The 25,510-nt window shown below is 41.7% G+C and overlaps 1 protein-coding gene across 2 annotated transcripts in view; it reads left to right on the plus strand.

The window, feature by feature from the left end:
- LOC140736014 (beta-1,4-galactosyltransferase 5-like) overlaps positions 1–25,510 on the plus strand; it is a 90,800-nt gene that overhangs the window by 49,421 nt on the left and 15,869 nt on the right. For both annotated transcript variants that reach the window (XM_073061692.1, XM_073061693.1), the window contains exons 3-4: positions 10,066–10,179; positions 14,934–15,058. In XM_073061692.1, the coding sequence (XP_072917793.1) occupies positions 10,066–10,179; positions 14,934–15,058 (239 nt within the window). The remainder of the gene's footprint in view (positions 1–10,065; positions 10,180–14,933; positions 15,059–25,510) is intronic.

Raw genomic sequence — 25,510 nt, forward strand, 5'->3', positions numbered from 1 at the left:
AGTTGTCCAAGGCAAGTACAGTATATATGCTGCTTGAAGTTTGAGATAGCACAGTTCCTCTTGCTTATACAGGGTTTCTGTATCTGCAATGTCTGGTGTAAATATTCTTTTACCATCCCAAATAGTCCTGCCTAGTTGAATGGGCCTGGGCCAGATGAAATTGTTGCATTTCTTCAAAGAGGCATGAATCTTTGAATCCTTGAATCTTGTCCTCTACCTGGTAATATCCTCTTGAGAAAGAGCTTGGGATTGAGTGCACATTGCATAAGGAATTGTGAAAATTACAGTTCTGAATATTAGATGATGACATCATTCACTTTTCAAAGGTTCTTCCCGCATTTCCCACCAACTATCTTACACAGTCCAATGCTTATCTCAGTCCATTTGTGGTTGTCTTTTTAGTACATCACATGGTTCATTCGCTTGCTCCTCTGTTAACTTTTAACTGTGGCTCCTATTCAAGAAAATGGAAATCTGAAATTTTGAGTTTCGCTCTTGAATTTTGTTGTTTCATTGCAAATTGTTTTGTATTCATATTATACTTTTTTGTTGGATTCTTCCACTGCCTAAAATCTGCTGGTTACGTAACAATTACCAAGACAGCAGCATCAGGACAGGCCTTTGAGCCACAACAGTGTGCAAAACTAAATAATCAAATGTCCAACTAAACTAATCCCTTCTGCTTACACAAGGTCCATATCCTTTCATTTCCTACAAATTAATGTGCCTAAGAGCTTCTTAAATGTTTTTAACATGTTTGCTTCCACTTTACTCCAGACAGTGTTTTGCACCACTGTTTATAACCGTATAACAATTACAGCACGGAAACAGGCCATCTCAGCCCTTCTAGTCCGTGCTGAACGCCTACTCTCACCTAGTCCCACCTACCTGCACTCAGCCCATAACCCTCCATTCCTTTCCTGTCCATATACCTATCCAATTTTTTTTAAATGACATAAAACTTATGTTCATTCATTTTATTATCATAAAACTTTTTGCCCTGCACATTTACTTTAAAGGCATGCCCTCTGGTATTAGAAATTTCAGCCTTGGGGAAACAAGACACTGGCTGTCTACTCCATCTTTGCTTTTCATCTTATAAACCTCTATCAGGACTCACCTCCACCTCTTCTACTCCAGGGGGAAAAAAAAACAAGTCTGTCCAACATCTTCTCTAATCTCTAATTAGAGAGCACATGTTCCCTAATCCAGGTAACATCCTGATAAACCGCATCTGTACCCTCTCCAAAGCCTTGTCATCATTCTTATGATTTGGTAACCAATTGTGAGTGCCCTACTCCAGGTGAGGCCTAACTAGAATTTTACAAAACTACAATACATCTTCCCAACTTTTGAACTCAGTTCCTCGACTAATAAAAGCAAGCATGCTATATGCTTTCTTTATTACCCTATCTACACATGTAGCCACTTCAGGGAGCTATGACATTAGACCCCAAAATCCCTTTAAGAATCCTGCCATTAACAATTCCTTTAAGGATCCTGTCTCTTTATATTTGATCTCGTAGAAAGTAACATCCACATTTGGCCAAGTTAAACTCCATCTGCATTCCTCTGCCCTTATGGTCAGTTACAGATATGCCACAGTATATTTTGCCGGTCTTTTACAGTATTCACAGTACCACCAATCTTCGTTAATTTTACTAACCCACCCATCTATATTTTCATCATTTATATGTTATCACAAACAGCAGAGGTCCCAGAATGGACCCCTGCAGAACACTACTACTTAGAGACCTTCAACCACATTAAGTCCCATTGACCACTAACCTCAGCCTCCTATAGGCAAACCATTTTTAAACCCAGACAACCAATTCACTATGGATCCCATTCATCTTAATCTTCTGGATAAGCCTTACATTATCAAATGTCTTACTAAAATCCATGTAGACAACATCTGTAGCTCTTTCATCAGTCACTGTTCTCGCCTCAAAAACTCAAATCCTTTTAGTAACCATATCATGCCCTGCACAAAACTGTCTGTACCTAATTAGGGAATGGATTTCCAAAAGCTCATAACTCTTACCTGAAGAATCATCTCTTGTAACTTCCTTACCACTGCTGTAAGACTCATTCTGTAGTTTCCACGATTTTCCCTATTTTTCTTCTTGAGTATTGGATCATCGTTAGCCACTCAGCATTTCTTCAGGATCCTGCCTGTGGTTGGACTGGACATAAAGGTATTTGTCAAGGCCACAGCAATCTTGTCTCTTCCCTCTCTCAGTAACCTGGGGTATTTCACATCAGGCCATGGGGACTGACTGTTCTTTGAGACCTAACACTTCCTCCTTTATTGTGAAATGCCCTAGCGAATTAGCATGCTCCACACTGATCTCCCTTGTCCTCCATTTTCTACACCTTAGTATGGATACAAAGTACTCATTTGGGACCTCATCCACATCCTCCACCTTTAAGCAGATTTTCTTCTTTTATCCTTAAGTGGTTCAATCTTCTCTCTAATAGTCTTCCTGCTTTAGATGTATGTAAGATTCTCTTTAATCCTACTTGCAAAGGATTTTTCATTGCGCCTCCTGGTTTTCTTGTTCCCGTCTTGAGTTCTTTTCTGGCTTCTTTATAATCCTTAAATGCTCTGATTTCAGCTGAATCTTCCATACATTTGCTTTTTATTCTTGACTAAATACACCATCTCAACGTCTGAAGTTCCATTACCATTGGTCTTAAAACACCCTTCCACATTTCAGATGTGGTCTGGCTCAAAAATAGCTCTTCCCAATTAACTCTCCCTAGTTGCTGCCTAATACTCATGTAATTTTATGCTAGTGCTCCAATAGAACACTCTTCCACAAGGTCTGTACTTGTACTTACCTATAGCTATCTGAAAACCGAAGGAGTCGTGATCACTGTTCCCTAACTGTTTTCACTGAAATTGGTCAGATTCATTGTCAGCTAGGTCCAGTTGGGCCCTCTGTTATAGTACATCCACATATTGATTTCAGAAACTCCTTGATGCACATAACAAATTCTGCCCTATCTAAGTTTCTTATATTAGGGAAGTTGAAGTCACCATGACAGCAACCTCATTGATTTACATCTTTCCCCAATCTGCTTGCTTATCTGTTCCTCAATATCCCAGTGGCTTTTGAGGGTCCTGTAGGAAAATCCAATAGTGATTGCATCCTTTTATTTCATTTCTATCTATATACATAGATTTTGTAGGTGAGCCCTCTATTATGTCCTATCTGAGTGCAGCTGTAATATTGTCCCTGATTAAGTGCAATTTTCCGCTGCCCCCTTCAGTAGGCAGCTGTCAATCCCAGGGGATCATGGATTTGCGCCTCCGGTGGACTGTGTCCTCTCCAGGGCGCAGGCCTGGGCGGGAGGATTTGAAGAACTGGCTGTTGCCCATGCAGTGGGTTCCCCCTCTCCACGTCACTGATGTAGTCCAAGGGAAGGGCAATCGCCAATACAGCTTGGCACCAGTGTTGTCGCAGAGGTTGCCAGAGTGAAGTTGTAAAGAACATCAAACTGCCTTAGGGACCCCGACTCCAGATTTCTTCCTTGGGGTTTTCTCCCAAATCCTTTCCCATGGTGAGTATGGCCACAAGGCAGCAGAGGTTTAAAACGAGAGTTTCCTTCTCCTAGGTAGGCTGCCATCCAAGGCTGATGAGCCCCACCTGCCCAAAGCAACTGGTTTTGAGGCACCAGTGGTCCACCTTTGCACCTTCTCTTGTCAGTAGAAACAGTTCTGCTGGGCCTAGTAGCTAAGCCACATGTGAAGGTCGAGAGTTGGACTTGGTTGTCAGAGGCTAATAGAGTTAAACAGCATTTGGAGCACTTTAAAGTTAGTGGGAGCTTATCTCCACTACCACCCCTAGCTATGAGAACTTTAGGAACTCCCCCCAAAAACAAACACACCCCCCCCCCCCCCACCTGCGTTGGCCCCATCGCAATAATAGAGGAGGTCATGGATTGACATATTGGAATAGGAAGTGGAATTAGAATGGCTGGCCGCTGGGAGATTCTGCTTCTTCTGGCGGAAGAAGCCAGAATTTCCACCAAAAGAAGCAGGATCTCCCAGTGGCCACCCATTTTAATTCCACTTCCCATTCCCATTCTGATATGTGAATCCACGGCCTCCTCTACTGTCACGATGAAGCCACATTCAGGTTGGAGGAAGAACACCTTGTATTCCATCTGGGTAGCTAGCCTTCATACTGATGGCATGAACATCGATTTCTCGAACTTCTGGTAATTCCCTCCTCACCCCTTTCACCATTCCACATCCTTTTCCCTCTCTCACTCACCTTATCTCTTTGCATGCCCATCACTTCTCTCTGGTGCTCCTCCCCCCCCTTTTCTTTCTTCCATGGCCTTCTGTCCTCTCCTATCAGACTCCCCCTTCTCCAGCCCTGTCATCAATCAACTTCCCAATCTTTACTTCATCTCTGCCCCTCCTAGTTTCATCTATCACCTTGTGTTTATCTTTCCCCTCCCCCTCCTCATTTTTTCCCCTCAAGTCTTGCTGAAGGGTTTCAGCCCAAAACATTGATTGTACTATTTTCCATAGTTGCTGCCTGGTCTGCTGAGTTTCTCCAGCATTTTGTGTGCATTGCATTAAGAACCCTTCTTTGAAGTCTGAATGTTAATTACTGCTACTTGGAAAGAATCATTAATAACTTCTCGAGTTAAGTCTTTCCACAATTGCAACATTTTGGCTTAATACCTTCTTTACAATTACTATAATCATGTTTTCCAGAACATCTACACCGTTTTTTTTTACCCCTACGCACAGCTGGCACATGACCAAACTTGTGGCACTGCAAACATCTGAGGGGGTGGCACATAAATTCAACTCATGTAACTCGTGACCTAAATTAACCCGATCCAGCAACTTTTTTCCCCCCAACAAATTAATTAACACCAATAGTCTACCTGCTTTTACTCCACCATGAAACCCTTTTAAGTATTTAGCATCAACAACTTTTCCTCCGACTGAATTATTTTTAACCTGGTCCATGGATACATCTAGAGGCACTCCTGTGACAATCCTCACCCCCCCCCCCCCCCCACGCCCAAAGCCACTGTTATTCAGTGTAATTTCTTGTTGTTACTTTCCTTTCTCTCAAAGCTTTTAAACCCAAAGTTTTCTCGTATTTCTTACGATCTTTACAAAACACTAAGCGTGCCCATCTCTTAAAGGACTTGCACCTACAATATCTCTTAATGCTTTTTTTCCAAGTTCTTAGATAAGCAAATTTCATAGATACCAAAAATCAGAATCAGGTTTATTATCACCTGCATGTGTCATTGAATTTGTTAACTTAGCAGCAGCAATTCAATGCAATACAGAATATAGAAGAAGAAAAATAATTATAAATAAATAAGCCAATCATTTAAGTATACATATATTGAATAGATTTAAATCGTGCAAAAAACCCAGAAATAATATTAAAAAGGTGAGGTAGTGATCGCAGCTTCAATGTCTGTTTAGGAATCGGATGGCAGAGGGGAAGAAGCTGTTCCTGAATCATTGAGTGTGTGCCTTCAGGCTTCTGTACCTCCTGCCTGATGGTAACAGTGAGAAAAGGGCATGCCCTGGGTGCTAGAGGTCCTTAATAATGGACGTTGCCTTTCTGAGATACTGCTCCTTGAAGATGTCCTAGGTACTTTGTAGGCTAGTACCCAAGATGTAGCTGTCTAAATTTACAACCCTCTGCAGCTTCTTCCGGTCCTGTGAAGTAGCCCCCTGCCCCCCCCCCCCCCCCCCAACTCCCCACCTCCCCATACCAGACAGTGATGCAGCCTGTCAGAATGTTCTCCTTGGTACATCTGTAAAAGTTTTTGAGTGTATTTGTTGACATGCCAAATCTCTTCAAACTCCTACTGAAGTATAGTCTATAGTCCACAATTAGCTCTTTTGCCTTACTGTCATTGAATGCAAGGTTGTTGCTGCGACACCACTCCACTAGTTGGTGTATCTCGCTCCTGTACGCCCTCTCATCTCTATCTGAGATTCTACCAACAATGTTGTATGTATCATCAGCAAACTTATAGATGGTATTTGAGCTATGCCTAGCCACACAGTCCTGGATACAGAGAGAGTAGAGCAGTGGGCTAAGCACACACCCTGAGGTGTACCAGTGTTGATTGTCAGTGAGGAGGAGATGTTATCCCTAATCCGCATAGATTGTGGTCTTCTGATTAGGATGTCAAGGATTTAATTGCAGGGGGAGGTACAGAGGCCCAGGTTCTGCAACTTCTCAATCAGGATTGTGGGAATGCTGGTATTAAATGCTGAGCTGTAGTCGATGAACAGCATCCTGACATAGGTATTTGTATTGTCCAGGTGATTGTCTAGGCAGTCCAAGGCCGTGTGAAGAGCCATTGAGATTGCATCTGCCGTTGACCTATTGTGGTGATGGGCAAATTGCAATGGGTCCGGGTACTTGCTGAGGCAGGAGTTCAGTCTAGTTATGACCAACCTCTCAAAGCATTTCATCACTCTGTCTGTATGCAAGCCCTTTAAACATCACTACATTCGCGATTTCTTTTTCCGTTATCCAGAAACCTGCCATTGCCTTCCTCCATATAATATTTCCCATTTGCTACCTCTCATCTTAAATGTGTTCCCCCTAGTATATGGCATTTTGACTCACGGAGCCTGTCTACTCTATACCTCAGAACTTTATAACATTTTGTCATCTCCCCTCAGCCTCTGCCACTCAGAAGAAAAACATAAGTTTTGTCCAACCTTTCCTCCTAACACATGCCCTCTAATCCCAGCAATTTACAGATAGACCCCTTTTATTTTCATTTGATTTATTTTGTGATACAGTGCGGAGTAGGCCTTTCTGGTCCTTCAAGCCAGGCAACCCCAACAACCCTACAATCCTGATTAACCTTAACCCATTCACAGGACAGTTTACAATGACCAGTTAACCTACCGGATATGTTATTGGATACTGAATTTAAAGTCTAAACTGAAAAAGGCAGGCATATTGTATGCCTTCTTCACCACGCTGTCAACTGTGCAGCCACTTTCGGGGAGCTATGGACTTGGGCTCCCAAAATCCTTCTCTGCTGTTAAGGATCCTGGTGTTAACTCTGTACTTGTCCTTCACATTTGATCTCCCAAAGAGCTATTGGATTAAACTCCATTTGCCACTTTTCCATGTCTAAAACTGATCTATACCCCATTGTATATTTTGGTAATTTCCTACGCTTAAATCTTCTTCTTAGAATCCCTCCAATTCTTTGACATGATTTACCATTGAGGCACTTTGTATTTGCTTTTACTAAATTGCATCTAAGTTTAGTAAACCTGATATTCATGAAACAAAGCATCATAGAATCATATAAGATAAAAACAAACTCTTACGGCCCAACGCAGCCAGGCCACCTGTCATACTGATATATGCTAATCCTGTTTGCTCCATTATATCTGTTTCCTTTTTTGCTTTTTCATGAATCTATCTAAATGACTTTCGAATGTTGCATTTGTATTTGCCTTTACCACCACCTCTGGTAGCTTATTCCAGATAACCGTTCCCCTCAGATGTCCTTCAAATCGCTCCTGTTTCACCTTAAACTTGTCACCTTTGCTCTGGAAAAAGGACTCTAATTATCTACCCCTTCTATAATTTTACAGCCTACTATGTGGTTTCTTCTTGGTCTCCCACATTCCAGTGAGATCAATCGTTTCTTATAGCTTTAGCCTTCCAATCCAGGCAACATCCAGGTGAATTTCTTCCGCCTGATCTCTACTGATACCATATCCTTCCCCTGGCATGATGATCAGAACTACATGTACTGTACTCCAAGTAGATTCTGACAAATTATTTATTCAGCTGTGACACAATGTCCTAACCCTTAATCTTAATGCCTCAGCCTATGAAAGCAATTGCGTTTATTCACTGCCTTGCTATCCTAAGTATCCAAAAATAACATTTATATCTTAGAAATTTAAGTAGCCAAAATGAACAGTTGCTCTTTTTGTATGGAATGAGGTCATAATACATCAGCAACATAACTCTGAAGATATTCAACACAATGATAGAGTAAATATGTACAAGTGAGCATGCCAACAAATGTATCTGCCTGGGGTTTAATTATAGCCTATATCCTATTTATTTTTTTTGCAGCAATGTAGAAGTTGTTTTTAACCTTTTGTACTGGGCAATTTCATATCACAATTATATACTTGCATCAACTGAAAAAATTATTTTGTATTTCATTTAGCCTCTTACATGCTAAAACATCCTCAACCGCTTCACAGGAGGATTGTAAATGTTACCAAGTTACCGATTGCAATACTAGAATGTGAAGTGACAGATTTTGAGGGAATTATCAAAGAAGAGGAGAAAATTATATGAAGAGAAGACATTCTAAAATGTGTGTCCTAAGCAGTGACAATTGACACTAACAATGAGATACATTCAAGATACCCTGAATACTTTGAGCCTCAGGAGATTTAAAATGGTTGGCATAAAGCCTACCTCCAAATTTTAAAATGCACTTCTTGCCCTAGCCACATACTGTCAGGGATGCAAGCAATGTGGAAGAATCCTTTCTCTGTGCAATTTAGCACTTGGGATATCTTGTATAATGTACAGTTTACATAGGGTAGCATAAGAACCAGTCCGGGAGTGAACCTGAATGCAAGATGGCAAGAGTCTTAGCAGCAAAAATGGTTTAGATTACAGTGGAATTAGGTTGTATAATGGAAATAATTTTTGTTTGGTTGAAAGATCATCTTTGACAGTGATGCTATGGCCAAGATAATAAGGATCAGCCTCCCAGCTATCAGTGGTCAACAGGGGATTATTTGAAGTTCCCTGGTTATGAAAAATCTAATTCATTGAGTCATTTATTTTAAAAGTAGGTTTCTCCTCAGTATGTTGTGTTTGAGATATTTTTGTACCAACCTTATTCCATAGTTATTTGTAATTCTTTTGTTTTAAAGTGTATATTGAATTGTCCAATCTGAATCTGATTACTTGTTATCTTTCATTGAATTTCTTTTGTATTGTTGAATGCTACAAAGGGGAACTTTGGTCAGAAATAGGAGCAGGCTTATCAAATTGTTTGAGTAGGTTAGAAGTTATAAAAACAATTGGCCTTTTTATCCAAAGTTGTTTATGGGAATGATAAACCAAAGCTTTATTAACTTTTTGCTGATTTGAATCCTGACTGGCACTTGTGCTTAACAAAATAGATAAGGAACAAAAAGATTGGCTTTGACCTTTCAGTCCCATGAATAGAGATGACGATTCAGTTGCGTCACAGATTATCCATGTCACAAATCAGTTTACCAGGCCTTGATCCGTATCTTTAAAAAATGCTAAAAATATGTATGATATGTGTTGAAACCCATAGCTGATATTAGTTGGAGTACTTGACCAGATTTCTGGTAGAGCAAGTATATAAACTGCTTCCCAGTTGCACTCCTGAATATCCTGCCTCAAACTTTTATGATTGTACTCTGGATTCTGTTACAAAAGGAAAAGGATTATATTTACTTTACCTGTTGTTCTCTTTATTCATGTTAAACACTCTCCTGTGCTTAGATTTTTGCCCAACGAAATAGAAGCCAAGGTCATGAAACCCCCAGTATTCAAATGAGCCTGCAGAATCTCCAATTTAGTCACTTGGTGTGGTGTCCAAACTAGGTCAGGGTTTAATAAATGCTCTGTACAAATTAAGTAAATTTCCACCCTCTCGTATTGTAAACCTTGGTTGCTTCATGTCGTGTGGTTTTAGGTAATTTGTAAATGAACACATATCTCATTGCCACACTGATCTCCAGGTTCCCATACATATACTTGAATCTAAATTGATTGATTTTGTATTTCCTGAGTTTTAACTTCAATTTCCACTGTTTGGCCACTCAATAGCTTGCCTTTCTTTAATCTCCTTGTGGTGTCCCTTCTTTACTACTGCAAGATTTTCTTAAGGAAAGAGGCGTATTTTTATTTTAATTAACATCATTGGTTGCAAAAATTTAAAAAGCTGGAATTTTAAAATGTCAGAATGGCATGTATGTGTGACAACCTTTCTTTTGCTAAAATGTTCTCATTTCCTTTTCAGACTATCCAGATGATTTGAATCATAGTGAAACATATTTGCAAACCACAGCATTTCTTCCCGAAGGCTTTACCTATCATGCAAATCTTGCATGTCCTGAAAGACTTCCTTCTATGAGTGAGTATATCTCGGGTCAAGTTTCTGTAAATCTATTAAAGTATTATTCAGGGAGACCTAAAGTACTTTTTTTGTTTGATATTTGAGCTAGATTTTTCATTAATTTAAATTTTCCATCATTCTAGAATGAATTAAGAAGATACAGAATATGCAAATCAATCTTTATATTAGATATAATACTAAGCCAGGAACTTAACCATTGTTTTTCCCACTGCTTGTGTAACCTGTGAAATGAAAGTCATGAATATATCTGCCGCTGCACTCCTGGGCTTCTCTTTACCTAGGACCACTCTGCACCCGGGTACATTCAGGCTCCCCTGTCACCTCTTGGGTTTTCAGAGCCTCCATAATCCTCCCTTCCTAACTTCCCTGAATACCCCAACCTTTCCCTTTCCTCTGATACCACCCACTCTCCTCCCCTCTCTGATCCCTGCTCTAATCTTGGCCATGTCTTTACTAGTCCTTCTAATCTTCCCCTCCCTAAGGAGAACATTCTTTCCTCAACGACAGCCTTCTCTTTGTCCCCTTCGACCGCACCTCAGTGAATTGGGAGCCTGCCATGATTATGAGCTCTTTTTCTGTTGCCTCTGTCTCCAAGCCAGCTTCTTGGGCAGGGATTCCTCACCCTACACTGATGACCCCCTCCTCTCTAATCTCCAGTGCTCCTCCTCTACAAATGCTTCTGCCTGATCTAGAACTTTCCAGCTCTTCTTGTCAATGAGACATCCACCCACTCAACTTCAGCATTCCTCACTCTTGCTCGAACCTTACCCCCACTGAATGCATTGCCCATTCTCTCCACGTCAATCCTAACCTTGCCATCAAACCCACAGATGAGGAGGATGCTGTTGTAGTGTGGCGGACATACCTCCATCTTGCTGAGGCCAGGAGGCAGCCCTCAGGCACCTCCTCTAACTTGCCCCTTGTAAAGGAGCCCAATCCAATACCATCACTAACCTCATCAATTCTAGCGAACTCTCATTCACTGCCACCAAGCGCATTGCCTCTACTTCCTAACCAAAATTCACAGCCCTGACTATCTGGATAAGCCCATTTTCACTGCATGCTCATGCCTAACTGAACGCGTGTCCACAGACTATACCGCAACTCCATTCTATCCCCCTTGGTTCAGTCCCTTCCCACCTACAGCTGTCACTCTTCACATGCTTTCAGTCTCCTCAACAACTTTCAATTCCCTGTCCCTAACACCTCATCTTCACCATGGATGTCCAGTCACTGTGCACTTCTATTCCACTATTAAGAAGGCCTTAAAACTCAGCTTCTTTCTCAGTAAAAGACCCAACCAGTTCCCCTCCATCACCACCCTTCTCCATTTGGCAGAACTGGTCCTCACCCTCAACAATTTCTTCCTTGTCTCCTTCCACTTTCTACAGATTTGGGGTAAGCATTGGCACCCGTATGGGCCCCATCTATGTCCACCACTTCGTTGACTACGTAGAACAGTTCTTATTCCAAGCTTTCAACAGTAATGCCCCCCAGCTCTCCCTGTGCTGCATTGATAATTGAATTGGTGTTGCCTCATGCACCCTTGCTAAGCTTGTCAATTTCATCAACTTTGCCTGGAAATTTAAACCATCTACTGGCATCTTTTATAAGCTGACTGATTTCCACGCTATCTTGACTATACATGTTCTCACCCTGTCTCCTATAACAAATTCCTTTGTCTTTGTCACATCTGTCCCCAGGATAAAGCTTTCCCTTCCAGAGCATCAGAGACGTCCTCCTCCTTCACAGAACAAGGTTTCCCTTTCTCCACCATTGATGCTGCCCTCACCCACATCTCCTCAATTTCCCTGACATCTGCGCTCACCCCATCTTCCCACTGCCTTAACAGGGATGGAATTCTTGTCCTCACCTATCACCTCATGAGTCTCCACATCCAACACATCATTCTCTGCAATTTTCAATATCTTCAATGGGATCCTACCACCAAACACATCTTTACCTTCCACGCCACCCTCTGCTTTCCATAGGGATTGCCCCAACCCCAAGGTTCCTTTCTCCATTTGTCCCTCCATACTGATCTCCCTCCTGACGCATTTACCCGCAAATGACAGAAATGCTACTCCTGCCCATTCATCACCTCTTTTATCTCCATTCCTGGCTCCAAACAGTCTTCTAGGTGAAGCAACAATTCTCTTGCGAATCTGCTGGGTTCATCTATTGTATCCAGTGCTTCCGATGTGGCCTCCTTTACATCAGTGAAACCCGACAAAAATTGGGTGACCATATCACGCACCTCCGCGCCATTTGCCAAAAGTGGAATTTCCAGGTGGCTAACCATTAACTTCCTATCTATCGCATTCCGGTTCCTACGTGGTCCATGACCTCCTCTTTTGCCACAATGAGGCCCCACTCTGGCCTTGTGCTTCATTTCCTTACTGGACTAACACCTTTCCCTGGTGCCCCTCCTTGTTCCCTTCCTCCCATGTTCCACTCTCTCCTATCAGATTCCGTCCTCTCCAGCCCACCTGGCTTCACATATCACCTTCTAACTGGTCCTCCTTCCCCTCTCCCCACCTCTTTATTCTGGTCTTCCGCTGGAATAGTCTGCCCCCTTCCCTTCCAGTCCTGAAAAGGGTCTCTGACTGAAACATCAACTGTTGATTCATTTTCATAAAAGCTGTCTGACCTGAATTCCTCCAGCGTTTTGTGTGTGTGGCTCAGGGTTTTTAGCATCTTTTGTGTTTGCGGTAAGTACATGTGTTTCGCTTTGAGGTATTCTGATCTTTCATTACACGGCATTGCATTTTGTGTTTAATCAGCACTGCAGGGAGAGATCTACCTTTGTGGCTTTGGTGGTTTCAAGCAACTTCATGCTGTGGCTTTTTAATCAAGATCTGTCCGAGATACTAGGAAATTCTAAACTGAGTAGCATATGCAAATGTTTCCACGTACCTACTTCAAATGGCTTGGGGGCGAGTGTGGGTGCAGTACTTGAATCATTGTGTAGATGAGGTGTTGAAGCAGATGAAGCCAAGTTGGAAGACATGATTTCTGCATACTAGTTTTCTGTGATTTTATTCTGAAAGTACACAAATGTTTAATAGTTTCCATCTCAAAAAATGCTGCTTCAGATTTTTCTTAGCACTGGTGATTAACCTTCAGTTTGCCCACATTACTTTGATCTGAAATCAGCTGATTCCATTTGTATCATTGTGCATCTATCTCACACCTCATGGTCTCATAATGCGTTGTATTGTCAGTGAGCTTGGATGCAGATGGTTTAAACTATTCACGTTGATTGTAAATGGTCATGAACGTACGGTGAGATATCTCACTGGTTACAAACTAACACTTAAAAGTAGTTCAGTTTACTCATTTTATCTTTTGTATTTCGATCTATTATGTGATATCTTAAATATCTTTTTAAAATTCTGTAAATACCCTACTGGCTCTCCTTTGTTTCCCAAACATTTAGACCTATGATCTTGAAAGAGCTATTGGTCACAAGTTTATAGGGTGCCACATTAGTGGTTCTCCTAAGATAATTGCAGTGCCAGTGACCTGGGTTTAATTTTGCCTTTTAAAATGAGTTTATACATTCTCGCCTTGACCATGTGGGTTTCCTCAGGGTACTCCAGTTTTCAATTAACTTTCTATGGTTAGCAGGTAAATTGGAAACATTACTGTAATTGGGCTGTACAGGTTTGTTGGCCTCGAAGGGCCTGTTACTGTGCTTTATCTTTTTTAAAATAAAATGGAAGAAATCAATGAATGCACTGAATACAGTTGATGGAGCGAGTGGGTGTTGAAAGTGATGGGTGTGCTGTTAATCATACAGGCTTCTTTGTCCTGGATAGTGTTGTTCCTCTCGAAGCTGCACACAACCAGGTAATTGGAAAATAATCTGTTGCACTCCTAGTATGCATTGTAGATGCTGAAAGACTTGGGGAGTCAAGAGGTGTGTTGCCAACTGTAAAATGCCTAGTTCCAAATAAGGCTTTAGTTTAAATCTCCAAGATGTTGATGGTATGTCTTGATGAGGATAATGCAGTAATTTTGCAAATTTTTTCATAGTGATTTAATGGCAAAATCTGTACTGTATGAGAGAAAGCTTACTTGGGCTTTCTCCCTTACCCTTTACTGATAGCAAGGGCCTTAAGGTCAGGAGATATCAGTGATGTGTTGTTCTGATGATTTCTGGATAAATATTGCAGCAACCATATGCCAACAAAGCATCAACTGAAGCCAAAGGCAGGAATCAAGTGGGCTGCCACCCAGTGTTAGTGTTGAGCTGCTTGGGTTTTGTTACGTGTGCACGCAAAGCCAAGATTTCCCACATTCTCAATCACTACCCAAGTTGAATTTTATAAGTGGTGAGCTTTAATGGGTTTGTAACTATTTTACTTTGGCTGAGTCCTTAACTCAGGTTCTCATTAGAGATCCCTCATTTGTTAACAGGGTGGTCATGGCATAGAATGGAAATGCTATGCTGTTCTCTTTTAATCAAAGTTGTTATTTCATATCTTTTATGTACCACAAATATTGCCTGCAGCTTTTCATGTTTTAGGAAATGCAAAGCAGATTGTTGCTAAGCACAAAATTCCTCATTTTGGATGGAGTTGGAAATGAATCTTACAGTTTGTGGGGTTGTCACTGAACTGTACCTCTTAAGTGATTGGCAGAGGAAAGGCTACGAACTTTGTTGCAGATGGTTGGCCCATTGATGCCCTGGGGTCAAGAACAATTAATCTTCTTTTGATATTGTTGTTTTTCATGTTCCCACACAGAGGGCCCAATCAATGTAAACATGACTGAAATTTCATTGGAGGAAATCCAGGGATTCTTCAGTAAGGATCCTTACATGCAGATTGGTGGTCATTGGAAGCCAAGGGATTGCATACCTCGTTGGAAGGTAAGATATTTATATATTGATAATGAAATCATGACCTTACAAATAAAAGCTTTATTCACAAAAATCAGCAAAAGAAGCTGGAGTAAATCACACTGGCCTTTCACGTGATGGAACCATTGAGGATCCTGACTAGTCCTTAACTTTAAGTCTCCTTCCTGAATGATATTCTTTGGGTCCAATTATCCAAAAGTACATTGTTGTCTAATCTGAATATATGAAATATTGAACATCCACATGTTTTTGAACCATTTTTTCCCCCAAAGGTTTGGAATGCTCTGATCAATTTAAACATTGAAATAAATGTATTTAATCAGAATCAGGTTTATCATCACTGGCATGTGATGTGAAATTTGTTAACTTAGCAGCAGCAGTGCAATGCAATACATAATCTAGCAGAGGAAAAAAAAAGTAAATCAATTACATATATTGAATAGATTACAAACCGTGCAAAAACAGAAATACTGTATATTTTTAAAAAAGTGAGGTAGTGTTCAAAGATTTCAATGTCAATTTAGGAATCGGGTGGCGGAGGGGAAGAAGCTGTTCCTGAGTCACTGAGTGTGTACCTTCAGCCTTCTGTATCTCCTACCTGATGGTAGAAACATAGAAAACCTACAGCACAATACAGCCCCTTTGGCCCACAAAGCCATGCCGAACATGTCCTTAACTTAGAAATTACCTAGGGTTACCCGTAGCCCTCTGTATTTCTGAGCTCCATGTACCTGTCCAGGAGTCTCCTTAAAGGCCCTATTGTATCCACCTCCACTATTTTGCCAGCAGCCCATTCCACACGCTCACCATTCTCTGCATTAAAAAAAAACTTACCCAACATCTCCTTTGTACCTACTTCCAAGCACCTTAAAACTGTGCCCTCTCATGCTAGCCATTCCAGCCCTGGGATAAAGCCTCTGACTATCCACACAATCAATGCCTCTCATCATCTTATACACCTCTATTAGGTCACCTCTCATCCTCCATCGCTCCAAGAAAAAAAGGCCGAGTTCACTCAACCTATTCTCATAAAACATGCTCCCCAATTGAGGCAACATCCCTGTAAATATCCTCTGCACCCTTTCTATGGCTTCCACATCCTTCCTATAGTGAGGCAACCAGAACTGAGCACAGTACTTCAAGTGGGGTCTGACCAGGGTCCTATATGGCAACATTACCTCTAGGCTCCTAAACTCAGTCCCACGATTGATGAAGGCCAATGCACTGTATGCCTTCTTAACCACAGAGTAAACCTGCGCAGCAACTTTGTGTGTCCTATGGACTCTGACCCGAAGATTCCTCTGATCCTCCACACTGCCAAGAGTCTTATCATTAACACTATATTCTGCCATCGTATTTGACCTACCAAAATGAACCATCTCACACTTAGCTGGGTTGAACTCCATCTGCCATTTCTCAGCCCATTTTTGTATCCTATCGGTGTCCCACGGTGTCCAGGTCATTTATAAAAATCACGAAGAGCAGGGATCCCAGAACAGATCTCTGAGGCACTCCACTGGTGTCCGACCTCCTTGCAGAATATGACCTGTCTACAACCACTCTTTGCCTTCTGTGGGCAAGTCAGTTCTGGATCTACAAAGCACTGACCCCTTGGATCCCATGCCACCTTGTTTACTCAATAAGCCTTGCATTGGGTACCTTGTCAAATGCCTTGCTGAAATCCATATACACTACATCTACTGCTCTACCTTCATCAATGTGTTTAGTCACATCTTCAAAAAATTCAATCAGGCTCGTAAGGCCTGACCTGCCTTTGACAAAGCCATACTGAGCTGACTATCCCTAATCATATTATGCCTCCTCAAGTGTTCATAAATCCTGCCTCGCAGGATCTTCTCCATCAACTTACAAACCACTGAAGTAAGTCTCACAGGTCTATAATTTTCTGGACTATCTTTACTTCCTTTCTTGAATAATGGAACAACATTTGCAACACTTCAATCATCCGGAACCCCTCCCATCCCCATTGATGATGCAAAGATCATCGAGGCTCAGCAATCCCCTCCCTCGCCTCCCACAGTAGTCTGGGGTACATCTCATCTGGTCCCAGTGACTTATCCAACTTGATGCTTTCCAAAAGCTCCAGCACATCCTCTTTCTTAATATCTACATGCTCAAGCTTTTCAGTCCACTGTAAGTCATCCCTACAATCACCAAGATCCTTTTCCGTAGTGAATACAAGTACTCATAAGTACCTCCGCTATCTTCTCCAGTTCCATACACACTGTTCCACCGTCACACTGGGTTGGTCCTATTCTCCCATATTGTATCCTCTTGCTCTTCACATACTTGCAGAATACCTTGGGGTTTTCCTTAATCCTGTCTGCCAAGGCTTTCTCATGGCTCCTTCTGGTTCTCCGAATTTCTTTCTTAAGCTCCTTCCTGCTAGCCTTATAATCTTCCAGATCTCTATCATTACCTAGTTTTTTGAACCTTTCGTAAGCTCTTCTTCTGGACTAGATTTACAACAGCCTTTGTACACCACGGTTCCAGTACCCTACCATCTTTTTTTCCTGTCTCATTGGAGCGTACCTATGCAGAACTCCAAGCAAGTATCGCCTGAACATTTGCCACATTTCTTCCATAGGTTTCCCTGAGAATATCTGTTTCCAATTTATGCTTCCAAGTTCCTGCCTGATAGCCTTATATTTCCCCTTACTCCAGTTAAACGTTTTCCTAACTTGTCTGTTCCTATCACTCTTCAGTGCTATGGTAAAGGAGATAAAATTGTGATCACTATCTCCAGAATGTTCTCCCACTGAGAGACCTGACACCTGACCAGGTTAATTTCCCAATACCAGATCAAGTACAGACTTCCCTCTTATAGGTTTATCTACATAATTGTGTCAAGAAACCTTCTTGGAACACACCTAACAAACTCCAAGCCATCTGAAACCCTCACTGTAGGAACATACCAATCGATATTTGAGAAATTAAAACGTTCCACCACAACAACCCTGTTGTTATTACATCTGTCTCACTATCTGCTCCTTGATGTCCCAGTTACTATTAGGTCATCCATAAAAAAAAAACAGCCAGTAGAGTTATTGACCCCTTCCTGTTCCGAACTTCCACCCACAGAGACTCCGTAGACAATCCCTCCATGACTTCCTCCTTTTCTGTAACCGTGACACCATCTCTGATCAAGAGTGCCACAAACCCACCTCTTTTGGGTTAAATTTCTTCACTCAGAGGGTAGTGGGGCTGTGGAATTTACTGCCCCAGAGAGCTGTGGAAGCTACTACACTCAATAAATTCAAAACGGAGATAGACATTTTCCTGGATAAAAATGGCATTAGGGGATACGGTGAGCGAGCAGGTAAGTGGACATGAGGCTAGGTTTAGATCAGCCACGTGATCTCCTGGACCAGTTTTCGATAGCCTGGATGGGTCAGAGAGGAATTTTCCAGATTTTTTCTCCTCAATTGGCAACTCGGTTTTTTCCCCCCGGGTGATCACATGGGTTTGGGCGGGATGAATAATAAAATAAAATGGGCGGCATGGTGCCCTGTTGGTTGGCACTGTTGCCTTGTGGGATTCGGTGAAAACTAGAGTTAAGATTGGATCAGCCATGATCTTGTTGAATGGCGGAGCAGGCTTGAGGGGCCGATTGGCCTACTCCTGCTCCTATCTCTTATGTTCTTATGTTTTGCCTCCCTCCCTGCCCTTTCTGAAACGTCTAAAATTTGGCACTCGAAGTAACCATTCCTGCCCCTGAGCCATCCAAGTCTCTGTAACAGTGAGAAAAGGGCATGCCCTGGGTGCTGGAAGTCCTTAATAATGCATGCTGCCTTTCTGAGTCACCACTGTCTGAAGATGGCCTGGGTACTTTGTAGGTTAGTACCCAAGATGGAGCTGACTAGATTTAAAACCCTCTGCAACTTCTTTCAGTCCTGTGCAATAGCACCCCCCCCCCCCCACCCCGACCCTGTACCAGACGGTGATGCAGCCTGCCAGAATGCTCTCCACGGTACATCTATAGAAGTTTTTGGGTGTATTTGTTGACATGCCAAATCTCTTCAGACTCCTGATAAAGTATAGTCGCTGACTTGCATTCTTTATAGCTACATTGATACGTTGGGACCAGGTTAGATCCTCGGAGATCTTGACACCCATAAACTTGAAGCTGCTCACTCTCTCCACGTCTAATCTGTCTATGAGAATTGGTATGTGTTCCTTTGTCTTACCCTTCCTGAAGTCCACAATCAGCTCTTTCGTCTTACTGATGCTGAGTGCCAGGTTTTTGCTGCGACACCACTCCACTAGTTGGCATATCTTTCTTCTGTACGCCTTCTTGTCACCACCAGAGATTCTACCAGCAATGGTTGTATTGTCAGCAAATTTATAGATGGTATTTGAGCTGCACCTTGCCACACGGTCATGTGTATACAGAGGGTAGAGCAGTGGGCTAAGCACACATCCCTGAGGTGCGCCAGTGTTGATCATCAGCGAAGAGGATATGTTATCACCAATCCACACAGACTGTAGTCTTTGGTTAGGAAGTCGAGGATCCAATTGTAGAGGGAGGTACAGAGGCCCAGGTTCTGCAACTTCTCAATCAGGATTGTAGGAAGGTTGGTATTAAATGCTGAGCTATAGTCGAGGAACAGCATCCTGACATAGGTGTTTGTGTTGTCCAGGTGGTCTAAAGTCATGTGGAGAGCCATTGAGATTGTGTCTGCCATTGACCTATTGTGGCGATAGGCAAATTGCAATGGGTCCAGGTCCTTGCTGAGGCAGGAGTTCAATCTAGTCATGACCAACCTCTCAAAGCATTTCTTCACTGTTGATGTGGGTGCTATCAGGCGATAGTCATTAAGGCAGCCCACATTATTCTTCTTAGGCACCGGTATAATTGTTGCCTTTTTGAAGCAAGTGGGAACTTCCGAGAGGTTGAAAATGTCCTTGAATACTCCCGCAAGTTGGTTGGCACAGGTTTTCAGAGCCTTACCAGGTACTCTATCGGGTCCTTCCGCCTTGTGAGGGTTCACACTCTTTAAAGACAGCCTAACATCAGCCTCTGAGACAGAGATCACAGGGTTATCAGGTGCAGCAGGGATCTTCACAGCTGTAGTTGTGTTCTCCCTTTCAATTAAGGTATTGAGTTCATCTGGTAGTGAAACATCGCTGCCATTCATGCTATTGGGTTTCACCTTGTAGGAAGTAATGTTTTGCAGACCCTGCCAGAGTTGCCATTCGTCCGATGTTGCCTCCAACCTCGTTCAAAATTTTCTCTTCGCCCTTGAAATAGCCCTCCGCAAATCTTACTTGGTTTTCTGGTACAGGCCTGGGTCGCCAGACTAGCCTTCAGCAGATGACGTACCTCCTGGTTCATCCTCTGCTTTTGGTTTGGGAATGTAGAGCAAGTCTTTTTGGACACACACTCATCCACACAGGTTTTAATGAAGTCAGTAACAACTGCAGCATACTCATCCAGGTTTGAAGATGAATCCCTGAATACAGTCTAGTCCACCGATTCAAAGCAGTCCTGTAGGTGCTCCTGTGCTTCCCCTGTCTATACGTTCTTGGTCCTCATTGCTGGCGCTGCAGTCTTCAGTCTCTGCCTATAATCAGGGAGCAGAAGTACAGCTTGTAGAGGGAGTAGAAGTTCACATCACTAACTCATTACAGAAGGTTATTAATGTAACTTCTATTGACAAGCAAAGACTGCAATCACTTTATCCTAAGATAATGTAAATTTGTTTCTGCTGTATGCACACTCTTATTGAGTTTAGTTTTAATAGATACTTTATTGATCCCAAAAGAAATTAGTGTCACAGTAGCATACCAAGTGCACAGATATACAAATATTAGCAGAGAAGTAAGAAAGAATAAAAATAAGTTACCTCAAATAGTCGAACAGGATGAGGTTATCACTTCCCTGGCTATAGGTTGACTCCTTATAGAGTCTGAAGGCAGAGGATAAGAATAACATCATTTAGTGCTCTTTTGATGTGTAGTTGTCTTAAAGTGCCCCTCTGTTCAGCTAAGGTGGCGTGCATTGGGAGAGAAACATGATCCAGAATTGCCAGGATTTTCCATAGGGTGCTTTGTGCTACCACTTCTTCCAGTATGTTCAGTTTGACTCCTGTTACAGAGCCAGCCTTTCTAATCAGGTTATTGAGCCTGTTGGCATCACCAATTACCCCAGCCCACCACCGCATAGAAGATTGTACTGGCAACAACAGACTGGTAGAACTTGTGAAGGAGAGGCTGCATACTCTAAAGGACTTCAATGTCAGTTTGAGCTATTTTGGAAGTTAATAAAGTTGGCAAAACTAAGTTAAGCTTATCTGGGGCCCAAATGTGGAAATATTTGTGCAAAATGGGCTGTATGAGCTAGAATTTGATGCAGGTTTAATTAGAAATAAGTTCTTGTGCTGTGCATTATAATTTTTAAACTCAATTTTGGCAACTTCCCTCTGTTATAACATTTTCCTTAAATAAATTCTTGTGAGTATTGCACAGAGTTCATATTGGCTCTTCTAGCCCACTGAAACTCAGTCATGTTAGAAAAATATAATTTGAGCAATGAACCAGAGATTCCAATTCTTGTAGAGACACATTATGAAAATGGTGAGTCATATTTTCTTTTGGAGAAATTAGATTATCATGGATGGACGATCTGTTGCCAACCCGTGTGGAGTATTTTTTTCTAATCTTCTTTGCAAACAACATTCATAAACTAAAACAGATGAAATGTCATATTTTTTGCATGTAGTATTCACTGAACTTTACAGCCAGAAAAAAATCTCAGTAATAATTTCATAAAACATTTTTCTTAAAATAGTGCAGACCTGTTTCTGCTATTCATGCTCATGGAGTTTTAGAGTAGTATTTATGTTGAGTTTAACCACTGATTCATGTCAGTCAGCAGCAAAAGATTAAAAGGTTGGGCTTTAGCCAGAAGTTAATAGAAATGAACTTTTCTTTCCCCCTCAAGTTGCTATGCTTAAGTGATTGCAGTGTCTTGGAAAAGTATTTATCCCCCAACCCCGTGTACACATAAATGAATATTGCAAGCAGGGACTTTGATCAATCTAACACAGAATTTCTATTTGTGAATCACATGTTCCTTTTTTCACAATAGAGCCAAAAAAACTCAGAAAATTGTAAAGTGTGAAAAACTAAAAATGTTAAAACTGAAATGTCAGCAGTTCAAACCCCCTTTGCTCAGTACTTAGTTGAACCACCTCCGTAGCTATCTCAGCCAGTAGTCTTTTTTGAGCAAGATTTGCCTGTTACTCCTTGCAAAATTAATTGCATAAACCATGCCAGGTTAGTTGGGGAGTGTATTTCATAGAAGCTGGTAAAATTATGAAAGGGATAGAGAAGATAGAGGCAGGGAAGTTGTTGCTACTGATAGGTGAGACTAGAACTAGGGGACATAGCCTCAAGATTTGGGGGAGTAGATTTGGGATGGAGATGGGGAGGAACTGATTTTCCCAGAGAGTGGTGTAGCTGTGGAATTTGCTGCCCAATGAAGCAGTGGTGGCCACCTCAGTAAATATATTTAAGACAAAAGTTGGATAGATTTTTGCATAAAAGGGGAAATTAAGGATTATGGGGAAAACCCAGGTAGGTGGAGATGAGTCCATGGCCAGATAACCATGATCTTATTGAATGGTGGAGCAAGCTCGACCGGCCAAAAGGCTTACTCCTGCTCTTATGAGTGGCAGTGGACAGCAATCTTGAGGTCTTGCCAGAGATGTTCTTCTTTTGTCCATACTGCACCAACCGTCTCCAGTTGGCTATAATCGTGCGGGAGCAGTGTGTGGTTAAGTGCTTGCTCAAGGACACACTCGCTGCCTTGGCTGAAGCTCGAACTAATGACCTTCAGATCGCCAGCCCAAAGCCTTAACCACTTGGCCATGTGCCAACACTTCGGTTGTTCATTCAGTTTAAGGTCAGGAATCTGACTGGGGAACTCAAGAACATAAATTTCTTCATTTGAAGTGTTATGTATCCCGTAACTGGATCACTTACCAGCAAAGATAGAGAGGTCCGCTGAAGTCTGACGGTACCATTTTTAAACGTTTTTATTTATAAAGGGGCACAAAAGTAAGGTTAATACAAACATTCAGATAACATACGTCGTCAATACTCAATCTAAAGCGCAGGGATAGTACTAATCAATAAGAAATAAGCTCTATCGTTGTCTAGGGGTTAAACGATTGTCCGATGGAAATATAAAAGTCATTCAGAAGTCTGCAGGCTTCAGCCTTTTGGGAACCGCTGGGTTTCCCATGTTGGAGAGAGAGAGAGAGAGAGAGAGATTGGTGAGAAAAGGAACACTTGCCCGGGTCTTTATGAAGCAAAGCCGTGGAATCAGGGGAGCAGGCTTCCCTGTTGTTAGTTAAAAGCGGTTTTCCGTGATTCCAGCCACAGACTCCCGATTCGGAATCTAACGCACATGGCTTCCTTCAAAATGGCTTCCCGCTACGACGGGATCGCTATCGTGTCTCCTTGGTCGTCCCCCCCCCCAGACCCTCCTTTATACTTCCTCACGGGATCGCAGGTGTCAATCTCTTTCTCAACCAGCCCACTTTGCCCGAGGGCTTTACACGTGGTCTCCATGAGACAATAGTCAATGTCGCCTTATTCTGCATCCCGGTGGAACGCGGTATACAGCACGTCTCTCTCTCTCTCTCCCATTTCCTGTGTCTATTCAGCACGTCTCTCTCTTCTCTTGGGTCATTGACCCCCCCCCCCCCCCCCCTTCACTAGGGCTCTTGCGATTCTCACAAAGGAGGGGGCTGGGATCATAACAGAAGCCACCCTGCAGTTGCTTTAGCATTGTGATTTTGGGTTGTTGTCATGCTAAAAGATTAACTTCCTCCCAGTTTAAGCTTTGGCAGAGGCTAGCAGATTCTTATCCAGTATCTCTCTAGATTTCCAGTCCCTGATACTGAAAGGCATCCCCATAGTATGCTATATCTCTACCATACAGTAGGGATGGTGTTGCCTGGATGATACCTGGTATTAGTTTTGTGCCGCAACACCAACCAGGCCAAGAAGTTCGACTTTAGTCTCATCTGACCATAAGACGACCTTCTTTCATATCATTACACTAGCTTCTAACTGATGTTTTGCAGTATCTTTATAGGCAAGGATATGTGTTTTTTTAAGCTAGGGCATTTTCCTTGCCACTCTTCCATAAAAACTCTTTTAGTACAAAGCCTTCGAGATTTTGGAGCCATGAGCTTCATCTCCAGTTACAGCCATCAACTTACTCTGCTCGCTCAGAGTAGCTGTTGGTGTCACAGTAATCTCTCTGACAAGTGCCATTCTTTTTCACCAACTAAGTTTAAAGCTGTGGCTGTCCTAGGCTATGGCTGTGATTTCATAGTTCTTCCTCTTTCTTTTTAACCATGGTATGTTCAGTGCCTTTTGAGATGGTCGTGTACCCTTCCCCAGATTTGTGCTTATTATCATTTCCCTGAATTGCTTTGAATGCTTTTTTGTCATCATTGCGGTGTGCACTTTTGAATATCTTACAGAGAGAGGTTTTTTTTCCCCCCATATGAATTAATTGAAAACAGGTGATCTTCTAATTTTCTACTTCAACAAATTGGATTAGTTGGTATTACACTTGAGGAAAGTTAACATAGTAATTGTAAAGGGGGTCAATACATTTTTCAGCCTCACAATTTTGGTTTATAATTTTTTAGAAAATTGTTGACATGTTTTGGCATTTTTCTTTTGACTTGACATGATGCACAATGTTTTGTAGCTTAGCTCAAAAATTCCTACTTCAGCATATTTTAAACTTAGGAAATGACAGAAAAATGTGAAAATTATTGTGGGCGCTGAATACTTCTTAAGGCACTACCTTTTTTAAAAAACAAAAATGATAAAGTTGTTGGCTCTGTGTTTGAGGAGGAGACCCACGGATTTCAGTTCATCCTTGCATGAATGAGCATTATTTCCATTCAAGCAAGTGACGATGGATGTTGAATTTAACTAAAATCAAATTCCTTTCTTTCCTCTTCCATAAACTAATATTTCTTCTTTCATGTGCCATTTGCTTTTTCTTGCACCATAGATTGATGTACGTCATAGATCTATTTTGCTTCCAACTCTTGAACTTTTGTATTGTTTCAGTTTATTTCTGAAGTTTAACCTCTGAATGTTTTTTTTTGCAAATCAGTCAGTTCTGCACTTTTCAAATGACAACATTTTCAATAAATATCCAGCATGTGACCATTTTAAGCACACCTTAATGAAAATTTTGTCATTCTAATGTACAAAAAGACTCCAATTTCATGATTTACGCATATACAAACCAATTCTTCATTGCCGTCGGCTAAGTCTTGGTGATTTCATAATTTCACACTATTTTGATGGATAGTAGAAATTCAATACTCATCATAGCAATTTCATTTGCAGAATTATTTGCGTACTGAAAATAGCATTGGCAGCAATTTGTTTGCAGAGCAT

This window comes from Hemitrygon akajei, chromosome 11 (assembly GCF_048418815.1).
Source record: "Hemitrygon akajei chromosome 11, sHemAka1.3, whole genome shotgun sequence".
Lineage (NCBI taxonomy): Eukaryota > Metazoa > Chordata > Chondrichthyes > Myliobatiformes > Dasyatidae > Hemitrygon > Hemitrygon akajei.